This window comes from Gallus gallus, chromosome 8, assembly GCF_016699485.2.
Source record: "Gallus gallus isolate bGalGal1 chromosome 8, bGalGal1.mat.broiler.GRCg7b, whole genome shotgun sequence".
NCBI classification, from domain to species: domain Eukaryota; kingdom Metazoa; phylum Chordata; class Aves; order Galliformes; family Phasianidae; genus Gallus; species Gallus gallus.
Window position 1 is genome coordinate 5047149 of NC_052539.1, and position 11308 is coordinate 5058456.

The 11308-nt window shown below is 45.5% G+C and overlaps 1 protein-coding gene and 1 long non-coding RNA gene across 7 annotated transcripts in view; one reads left to right on the forward strand and one right to left on the reverse strand.

Moving 5' to 3' along the window:
* Positions 1 to 10659, forward strand: part of KIFAP3 (kinesin associated protein 3) — a 62807-nt gene extending 52148 nt beyond the window's left edge. For 2 of the 3 annotated variants that reach the window (XM_015290438.4, XM_015290439.4), the window contains exon 20: positions 10232 to 10659. In XM_015290438.4, coding sequence (XP_015145924.1) covers positions 10232 to 10340 — 109 coding nt within the window. In that variant the 3' untranslated portion in view covers positions 10341 to 10659. The remainder of the gene's footprint in view (positions 1 to 10231) is intronic. The other variant, XR_005861934.2, reaches the window with a different exon arrangement.
* The window catches only part of LOC124417073, a 47519-nt gene that overhangs the window by 34278 nt on the left and 1933 nt on the right, over positions 1 to 11308 (reverse strand). The gene's annotated exons all lie outside the window — the stretch shown is intronic.

Genomic DNA, 11308 nt, shown 5'->3' on the forward strand with positions numbered 1-11308 from the left:
TTTCTGATCTGCTCACGTGCAAGAGGCAGGTCAGCTCAGCCATTCCTTTTCATTCATCAAAACAGTATCTGCCTGGGTGTTACAAATGCATGGAGTGAACATCTTGCATCTAAAAGGCAGTGGTAAGGAAGCAGGATCTGCTGCTCTGCAGGGGTTTTGATTACTGTAGCACAAGGGAATGGCTCCAGCACCACCTTGATTTGGGAATATCCAAATAAGGACAATGTTCTTAAATGGTATTTGTTACACAGCATCTTCTTAACGTGCTTGGTTGCTTTTTTTTATCATTCCTGTGTTCTCAGTCTGTACCAGGAGAAGCTTCCCAGCACGCAGCTGATGTCCGCAGTGCAGCACACTGCCCTAGCCACAAAGAGCCCGAGGTGTGCAGGGGCCCATAGGTGAGGAGAGGTTGCTCATCCAAAGTCAGGTGCCAGAGCCTCCAGCAGAGCTCTCCTCACTGCTCCGTGACCGGACCACACCGCTGCTCCGAGGTGTGTGGTCCGTAATCATGAAGGATCGTGTTGCACTCATTTCATTTACTGTAAGGGCTATTTAATTGCTCTGAACAATTGCCCTAGTATGCTAATAGGTGAAATAAATAGCTTGCTTAGGAATATTTTAAAGGTGTGACTTTCTTTTTCCTTCAGCACGGCACGGATGCCGTTTTGAAGAGTTGGCATTGAGGTTTTAATGCACCCCAGCTCCTTCGGAGTATCAGATGCTAGGGCCTCTTTCACTCGCAGTCGTCTTTGACATTCTGTTAGTTGCTTTGTATTTTATTATGTTCCACCTGCAGTTAGCCTCATTTAACCGACATGGTTTAGGTGGCTATGAAGAATGTTAAAAGAATGCCAAAATGCAGCAGCAGCAGTTAGCTCAACTCCTTTGGAATGTCTTACCAAAAAATCCCCCAAACCTGAGTCTGTCTCTTCTGAAAGGTAACATTAATTAATTCCCACGTTCTGTCTGCCACTCTGGTCCCTCCAGATGTGCAGCTAGGAATAGACTGGCTCCCTGCTTACAAGCCATCTGGGCTCTGTAAACTGATTTGCACTTATATTAAACAATAAGTGAACAGAATGCGGAAGAGTTATTAAAGCAAATGTACATTGCTTATAAATCTCAAAGTAAAATATTAAAACGTAGTAAATGGGAATGGAATGTGCAAATGAAGACCTGCCTGTTTTTAATGAGTTTAGCTGTGACCTTCTCGATTTCAACCAAAAGAGAAGAATTTTATTTTTCTCTTTAAAATAAAAAAAAAAAGAAAGAAAGAAAAGAAAAAGAAACTATAAAACTGCTTACAGAAGTATCTGAGACAAAAACAAGGAAATATAATGTTCTAAACTTGACTGGTCCAAACCACTCAAGCTGCTGTGACAGCTCATAAAACTGAGAGTAGTTTTTAACTGGACTCTGTTTTACATTGCCAGAGTGAATTTTCCTTGCAGGAAGTAGCCAGAAGGTTTATTTAGTTTCCAGACTGCTGCTTTGATCTTTCCATTCTGTCACTTCTCAGGTTACATAGCCCTTTTTCACTGCAGTAAATCTGCAACAGTTAATGAGAATAAAATTTCCTCCTTCTCACTGATCGCATGCTGTTAAATGCCAAACCACAGCCAGCAGCATATTTGCAGAATTCAGCTGCACTGTACAAAAACAGCACAATCAGTTTAATCTTGTTGTTTTTGTAATTCGTTTTATTGAGCTTTCCTTTTTCGAGTGACCTATTTTATCAAGACAAGCGGTTGCGAGGCCAGACCTGGAAGAAAGATTTAAAACTGTAATAAAGTGAAGGGTGTTTTGTGTGCTGTGCATAAGCGTGCTCATAGGATTCAAAATGAAACCTGCAATGAGTCGGTTTTACGTCCCATATATCAGTGGGATATTTCTAATGGTTGTTGTCTGAACCGAACACGTGCTGCAAACAAGTCCCTGCTATACAAATTAATGTAAAATATCCATTTCTTTTGCCAAACTGCTGAAATTCTGTTGACTGCAGATCTCTTGATCAGCCTCAGCCCTGCGTGTATGGTGACAGACCCATCCTTCCTCTCTCTTCCCCCTGGAGAACTGAAAGACTTCTTTAAACCATGAGGTTAAAGCAGAGACTTCGGAGCCTTTATTTGCCTTCTGGCTTTTGAGTCCTTTGAGCTTTGTCCCTGTTTCTTCCAAGGCACCCTACCCAACTTTTAGCCTGGATAGGTTTTATTTTCATTCCACTCCAAGTTGAAAATTTTTGCATAATAATGCTACTCCAAGATAGAGATCTCTAAGAAAATACACAACATCTGTGTCTATCTGGCTCCTTCCCTCACACAGCCAATGCTAGAGGGGAGAAAAAAGTGGTAAGAGACATTGAGGTTGACTTCCTTTTTGATTTACACTGAAACGATGGCTGATTGGGGATGAATTTTGACAAGGCTTCACTGGAGCCGTGCACTGAGAAACAGAACTGGTTTCAAATCTGCATAACCATCTATGGTGGCAAAAACATTTCATGTTTATTCATTGGTAATAATGCTTCCCTTGCACCGTGCTCTAGTGAACGCTGCAAATCCCCTAGTAATGTTAACTTGCAGAAGAGACTTTGAAAGCTTTTATTGGCCACAGCTGTAAATCAAAGCAGAGCAGATTTTTTTTCTCTCTCCTTCACTCCAGCATCTGCATTTTTGTCCCTGCTGAGCTGCCTGCCTCTTGGTGCTGAGCCCTGCAGGCAGCACGCCTATCAGCCAGCAACCTGTTGGTGTGGCTCGGGGTGCTGTGCACAAGAGGGAATGCTCTTTCCCGTTTGTACTGAAGGGCAGAGCTAAGTGGCAGTGCTTGGGCTTGAGGAGCTGATGTAGATAATTTAAGGAGTAATTGTTTGGCTAGGAATGCTTCAGTTCAGGGCACCGAGAACTTGTTTCCACTCCAACTGCTTCTCTGGGAGTGCATTCTCACAGTGCGCCTGCTCTGTTACGCAGCACAGGAAGCAGAAACACTTCTCATCTGGAAAGTGGAAGGCTGCTCAAAGCATGTGGAAGATGTGGACCAATCCTGAGCTGATGTGGTCAGTGAGAAGTCGCCTCTGTGAAGCTGCCACTTCAGGATCTCATTCTGCTCAGGCTGTTGGCTGAAACTTCTGTACCCAACTGACATCACTGGAGCTCAGTGAAAGAGGCCTGAAACTGTCTCAAGCCAGACGTATTACTAGGTTAAGGTTAAGGCAATGTAATCTTCAGTTTATGGAGCTGACGCGCATACTTTGGCCTGTCCAAGGAGAGAGGGGGAGGAAAAAGACAGAAAAGACATCTTCCTTGACTTTTATTGCCTGCTTCTCAGGGCTTTTTTTATTTGTTTTAGTTTTTAATTAATTTTGTTAGAAATGGCTATATCTAATCAGTGGGTTTGGCCAGATGTTGAGCCAACAGCATAGGAGATGTTTCGGTCAGGCTTACAATGGAAAGACAGAACTCTTGCTTTCCATTCCAGCTCTGACTGCACACTTGACCTTTCAGCAAATCCTGTACAGAAGGCTGAGAAACTCCCTGCTGTGTGGCAGAGCTGTGAGGCTGGGTGAGGGAGCATTAGTGGAGTTACTCTGATGCCTTGCACAGAAACAGGATGGCCCTGTGAAACAGCTGAGTGGGCTGTAATCTGGATTGGTTGCTTTTCTACCACTTGAAAGTTGTCTTATTTATTTTAGGGGTGTTGGAAAAGAATCGGGTCTCTTTTTTTCTTCTACATTGCTCTAATTAGAGTTTTCTCATTATTGTGATTGGTCACTTGGTGTCCAAGCATTACAACGTTTAGATTTTTTTTCTTTGTCAATGCTCTATATGGGAAACTGAGGTCACTAAGTGCCTGGGATCACACAGCAGGCACCTGACAACAGAGCAAGAACTGAGCCCAGGTCCCAGGCTGCCTTCACAGAGCTGGAATGGCAAGCCCTGCGCTCACAAACACAAGGCTCTGACTGAATCTGCCTAAGCAAGGTCATTTGTTCTTAGCCCAGTGCTTTCTTGTCATTCAGTTGGGAATTTATTAATCTATCTTTTAAATGCTGCCTTTCCACCCGTGAATTTTGGCATGCTTATTGCTTGATGCATAGCTGGAGCCTGACACAGAGGACACAGTGCTCACTTATCCACAATTGTCAGATTTGCATTTGTTTATAATTACATGGCAGAAGTAGCAGCATTGTGCTGAGATACAACTGGGCACCAAGTCCAGAAACAACTGGAAACTTGAAGTCATCAACTGCAGTGAAGAAAACTGGATCACAGGGAAGGGGAGCCACGATCACATTTATAAAAGCTGTATCATTGTGCACAAGGGAGCTACGTTAGCACAGCACAGGTTCATTTTTGACATTTCTTATCTTTTGAGCAGATGCAGTATTATTATTAAATGAAGATTACTATTAAAATGCTAACGTGGAGACAGATGGAGTGTGCATAGGCAGAGTCCCTGCCACAGAGCTCCCCTCCCACTTGAGCTCAAGGGATAGAAAGTATGGAAAAAAAGCTTCACAGATAGGGGAGAAAGAAAGCGAGGCCACAAGAGAATTTAAGAGACTTGTGGTTTATAGTTTAACGTCATTACCAGTAGTGGGAGAATCTACAGTTACAGAACATTGGGTTTTTCTGTGTGTTTTTCAGGCTTTTCAGTTGTATGCTGTTTCTCTGTAACTGATGGTTTATGTTCTTACTCTGAAGGACAGAAAATTTATGGCCAGTGAAGCAAAACCAAAGTAGTAGCTGGCACAGAGAAGTAAATCATCTTCTCAGAGAATCATCTTCTCAGTCACTGCACTCTGAGCAAAGGGAACCTCTACTGTTTCATGATGGTATTTTTTAGTTGGTAGCAAATATCAACAGAAAGAGAGGAGAGGAAAACCCACAGACTTTGCAGTTCTTGTTGGTGAGTATTACAGTCTCTAAGCAGCATCTCAGTTGGGCAGGTTATAATGCTGTGCTTGTCTTAAGTCTGGACTGGTGCTCCATTTCCATGGCTTTGGTACCTCCCGAGGGGAAAAAGTACAGCCTGCAGTGTTCGTTTGAATGTAGCTTTCTCTGTTATACACAGGAACTTGATACGGCATTAGAGATGATGGGTTTATGGCATGAAAGTTTATATGGAAATGTAGGATGGTAACTGTACCATATGTTATCAACAGTGCTGTCAAACACTTGTAGGTTCACAAAAATGAGACATTAGGACTCCGGAGATGCTCTGCACCAAACTGAATGCCTGTCTGGGGGGCACGTGGGGGCTGTTTTTGACAGTTACAATTGGTTTTTAGAGACAGTAAGGTATGGGTGTCCAACCTTCTGCCTTGCCTGGGTCGTGCTGAGTGAAGAGCAGTTGTTTTGGGCAGCATATATGTTGGTCACTCCAAAAGTAATGCCTCCTATTTATTTTCACGGAAACAACAACAGATACAAAGAGCACAATAACACTGTGAGCAAATTCTCAGCTACAGCCATTAGCTCTGCATTTTTGCCAGTGATGAACAAGAGCCTGCACGCTGCTGTATGGGAGCTGTTAGGTCATGGCCTGAACCGGTGATGGAGCACGTGGTAAAGGGACACAGCCAGCCCTGGGAGCACAGGTGGAAGCAATTCACCTATGCAACCAGAAGGGGTGGACCGTGGGTTCACTCTAAAGCTTGTATCCCTGTTGAACAGCTGAGTCTCTTGGGCATGAGCCTGGTGTAAACCTCGTTGATGCAGAATCAGGAGAGGATAGACAGGGCTTTTGAACAGGGTTAAGGTGAAAAGAGAAACAGCTGAAATTGTGGATCAGGTGGAAGTGCTTTATGTGCTCCAAGTAACATTTATCTCTGATTTCATCTTCAGTGGTCACTGATTTATTTCAGGGTGTTTTAATTGTAGGCTTCCAACCACGAAACTGCAAGAAAACCAGGCTCTAAAATATAAGTTCCTAAAGTGATAACTGACCCTCAGAGGCCAAGGCTGTCTTCCTGGGCCGCGCTCACCTGCTCAGGCAGCCACCCCCTCTCTTTTGGGCACAATCCTTGCTGTACTGCTCCATGCCTCTTTCCCAAGCTGTGTTTCTTGCTGGGTTCACTCCATGATATATGCATTATATGTGTGGGTTTCCAGTTGGACGTCAGGGTGCTGCTTTTTACTCAGGACTTTCCTTTCTGAGGCCCTGCTTATGCCGGAGGAATTAGTGCCCATTTTAGAGCAACTTGTCAACACCAGCACCGTTAACAGTGTGAATGCGAGTGCAGACAGGCTCAGGTGTCTATTGCATCAGGAAAACTTCCAGAAAGCAGCTCTGCTCTGTGGTCAGTCTGCACCCAGGCGCTGCCAACCTCGAGAGCCTCCCTGCGTGCGCTGGGCCCTCATGAGCTGCAGATTGCTGTGGGAATGTCCACGGAGGGCTGCTGGCACGGTGTGACCTGCCTGAGGCTCCCAGACAAACCACAAAGCCTGTCGCGTCTCGGCGGCTCTGGGAGCGGGGAGGGGGTGGGAAGGAAGGGAAGGGAAGGGCGGATTTTGCGGGATGCTGGCTGGCGTTTCCTGCCCTCGGATGGTCTCTGTTTTAAATGACGTCAGGGCACCCAGGATACGAGATGGGCGGGTTAATTTGGATGTTAGGAATCGGAGGCAAGTATCAATAAGCAGAGCTGTTAAGAAATCTCTCCTCACTCATGCACATCAGGAACGTTTTCCTCTTCGGCATGTGTTCTTCAGTTCCCCAGCAGTACAAGCAAATTGGAAAGTTCAGCTGTCATTTGGGGAAGGTCATAGATCACACTAGCAGCCTGAGTAATCCAAGAGGTTTTAAGTATCATAGCATTTAGTTTAAAGTGAAATTTGCTCTGACAGGGGCTGGCAGACCAATAGGAAAAAGAAATATTTGTGCTTGGAGAAGTGCATGTGTAGAGACCGCGAGTATAACTGATGGCTGGAAGTGATTTCAGTCTAAAAAAAACAAATCATTAAGAGAGTGCATAGGGGTAAAATACACAGTTCATATTTTAAAGGGTCTCAAAATGAACCAGCAACTGAGGTTAGCAGTACATAGTAATTAGCTGTGCAGTTCACTGTTTAACTCCATCAGCTCCAGGCGTGGTGGTAAACTTTGCCCAAGCAGGCAGTTATGCTGGGTTAGTGAGCACGGATCCCTTTGCATGCACACACATGTGATGCTGTGAGAAAAAGCTCCTGTAAATAACTTGCAGGTTAAGGCAGCTGTGTAATTAATTTATCTGAGAAGTCTGTTGTGACGCTGTATGATGCATATCCATTAGACAAGTGCAGGGATTGCACACGCTGCTGTTGGGCACCCAGCTGAGCCACGCACTGAGCACAGAGTTTCCATGTAGGTGCTGTATAAATAATGCCAACGGCACATTTTACCCAGGAGCAAGTCTGGAAGTTGATTGCTGGTATAAATCTGCGAGCACATGGCACAAATCACCATCTCAGGCTGACCATTAGCCAGCAAGTGTTTACAGCCGAAAGCTACCATCTTTCCTGGCTGTGCCCTTCTGCTGTTCTTGGCAGGGGTGGCAAGCGTTCAGCAGGACTTGGTTTTCCAGCCCTGCGTCCAGCTCCATGGCGTGTGCTCACAGAGGCACTGCCCTTGGCCTGCCAGCCTCGTGCCAAAGCCAGACCTCAGTCCGGAGCCACGTGTTTGCAGTTTTGTCGCCCAGGCTCGATAGCCTTTCCTTCATCGATGAGGACAAGTTTTTGGCTACGTTTGTCAGCCCAAGCAATCAAACAGGCGAAGCTGGTATGTTTCAAGAGCACCACCGAGATGTAAAAATGAAGCCAGCTTTTTTTGAAGCACGGACAAGCATTCATTTACTGATGAGAAATATTTAGAGAGTAGTGATTTGATCAAGGTGTCTTAATGTGATTTTCTGTTCTTTCTTTTTTAATATATTTTTAACTGTCCAAAGCAGTTATCAGCTGATCCATCTCTTCCAGTTTTCTTCAGGACACCAACACATGTCTAAACCATTTGGAAATAACTGATACTTCTCAAAGTCTAAACTCTGGGGATCTTTACCTAATTACTTACACATTTATAAAGGAAAAATATATATATATATAAAAGTGATTTGCTGAAAATGTAATTGAAACCATATTTTCCTTGCTCTCTTTATCAATTTGAATATATTTAAAAGCTCTTTGAGGATCGCTGAACTGGAAATAGCCGGGGCAGCTCTGCCTGCAGGGATAGAGACCCACTGCCACCCCGTGGCTCGGCGGTGTCGCTGCATCCCACCCCTATTTGTAGCAAATAATGGAGTAACAGAGGACCATCCATCCTCAGACCGAGGGGCTGTGATTGCAGGCAGAGGTGTGACGTTGGAGCGCGGTGTTTGGTGTGCCCGGAGACAGGAGTTAGATACCAAGGAACTAAGGAGGTTTCTTGTCATCCCTTCTTCCAGGAGTATTCTACAGCTTTGGGTCTGCTAAGGAGAAAGCTGTTGTGTGCTCAGTACAAAGGAGGAGGGAGCTGGAGAAAGCACCTCCGATGTTAGCAGCTTGTTTCAGAATGGGCTGAGAAAAGAGTAATTGGTCTTTGGAGGAAGGGGTGGGAGAACAGAGGAGGGTGCAGAACCACAGCCACGTCTGCACACTGCTTTGTGCTGCCAGCACTGCTGCTCTGCTTCCCTTTGCTCTGCGGAAGGGACCGCTCAGACATGGGGTCAGACCAATGGCTCCATGTATGAGTTCTGAGACAGAGGCTCTGCCAATTCAAATACAGACAGGCAGGCGTGGAAATAGCATTGTGCTTTCAGGGCACTGTGTTCCTCCAGAAGCTTTCAGGTGAAACAGAATGGTTTTCTCTGCATTTGGGCTCCTTTGTTGTTCCCTCCCTCTCAGAGGACAAGTCTCAGCCTCGGGCCTTCCACCCTCACATGATTATCAGAGTATCCCATATGGGAATGGGTTTCCTGGGAAACCGGGCACGTGGGGCCCTTTCCTAGGCCCTCCCCGAGGCACTATGAGGAAAATACGTTGGCAAGGACAAAGTGCTTGGACAGGATCCCCCAGTGCTACAGCTGAGCCCTTTCAGCCCGACCAGTTGGGCAGTGCCAGCTTTTTGGTGAGTCAGGGCCTGGGGCCCACCCATTGTACATCTTCTGGATGGGTTATTCTTTCCCAGGCCTTGGCTGTTGCATAACCCATGTTCCATATGTATAATTGGCAGTAATGAGGTTCAGCTTTTCCCCACTCCAAAAGCACTTTGGTTCTTTGTGTTTTGACAGCCTTCTGAAGGGAAGTTCAACTTCTTTCAATGCATCTTTATTCAGACAATAAATTAGAATCCTTTTCCATTTGTCCTGCTGAAGTGGAAGTTTAAAAGTGACACAGCTAAGAATAGGCACTAATCCAGTGTCTTAAGCAATGTTCGTTTTCCCTCTACCTCCTGCATGAGAGTTATTGTTGAGCATGAAATATGTGCCACTTTTCCCTACACAGTTCTCGTGCTGTGGGACTTTTAGGTGTGAAAGATGCTCTTCTGTATGACAAATGGCTCATTGTGTCTCATTAGAATACAGCCACTCAGCATCCGATGAATTCTTTCTGCCATTTGGCTGTCGGTCTCATAACCCACCAGAAACACTGTCCTTTGCTGAACCGTGGTGCTGTGCCATATATTGTCACTTTCTCATTTCTGACTGGTCTGTGCCCCAAGGCCTCAGAAATGCACTGTTTCTGGGAGAAAACCGGATTATTCAGATGTGCTGGTAGGGACAGGGCTACCAGCGGGCTTTGCAAGATGCGTACTTGAAGCATCCCCAGGAATAACACATTAACTTCAGGGTATGGGCGGAGAAACTGAGTCACAGAAGCAAAGCTTTGCTGGTAAATCCATAAAAGAAGAGTTCTGTTTCTTTGGGGGTTTTCTCCTGAGCTGAAAAGCAGCTCACGAGAAGCTGTTTAATCCCACAATGCACATTTGCCGTTTCCTCACTTTCAGAAAACAAAAAGGAATTCATGCAGGGATTTTTTTTTTTCCTAGGCCTCCTTTTCCTGGAAAAGAGCTGTTGATTTCTGTGCAGTTTTTCTGTTTTACCAGGAGAGAGGACGGAGCAGTGCTGGCCAGGATGGGGAGGACGCTAAGCTGCCTCGAAGTTGGAAGAGTTGGAGCACCCAGCAGCAGCGCACCTTCCCATACAACATCCCATGCACCTTCCCATACAGCCATACAACAACCTGGAGTTCCTTATGGTTTCTCTCCCTTCTCTTTACAGCATTGGAGTTGATGGGTTTGGTCAATCCCCAGGAGTTCCCGGCCGCCCAGCGACCGCGTATGGTTACCGCCCCGACGAACCTTACTACTACGGCTACGGAGCACGATAAAGCACCGCGCTGCTGCTCCCTGCCTGGAGGGACCAGCGTGTGCATGGCAGGTGGTAGATCTGTCCCTTGGTAGTGCATGGTTGTACCACAACGGGTCCGTCCCTATGTATCCTTTGGTGTGTGTAGCTCCAGGTAAACCCAGCCTTTGTGGGTCCGCTGCCCTACTGCCGGTGTTACTCTTCAGTTGCTCTTTAATACCATTTTTGTACAGGATTTGCTCTGTGACTTGAAAGCACGTATTGAAAAGCTGCTGGACGGGAAAGCCTCACGTTATGTATATTAAGCTACTAATTTAATTTCTATTAAATACAAAAACCTGTGTGGTCAGTGTCGAATGCGTTTCTAACCCATGTTTTGTTTGCTTTACAAAGCGTTTAAGAGGAATGCTTCACCTGAAGTGTTTAACATGGACTGTTTCCCTCTAAGGCTTGAGTAACAGTAACACCCTTCAGCCCCAGCATCTCCTGGCGCTGCCTTGACACATAGTTACTGCAGTCTGGTCTTTGGCCTGATGATTTTAATAATGGAAAGATGGCACAGATTCACTCCCTTTGGGCTTCAGGCATTTACAGGCTAGTTGAAAACTTAAAATTAGAAACCATAACACACACAAAAAAATACCTTTACTGTGAGTGTTGAAACGCTCCTGTAGATTGAGTGGAAACAGCCCCCAGCAGCATGAGGTCCAGCAAGGTAAAAAAAAAAAGCACTGAAGCTCAGTTCAGAATCCAGGTGCAGTCTTTTCCCCCCAGCTTCTCTATCCTAAAGTACAACTGTATCCCAGCCTACTTGTTCATTTGTTCACAGGGGTTTTTAAGCTAGATGTAAGCACAGAGCATAGACTGAGCAGCAGACAGTCCAAGGTGCCTTCACGTTGGACATACACATGCAATGCTGTGATGAAATTGAGCCGTGTTTGAAACATGCTGTGTGAAAGCAGAATTTAGGCTAAAATCTTGTACCCTCAC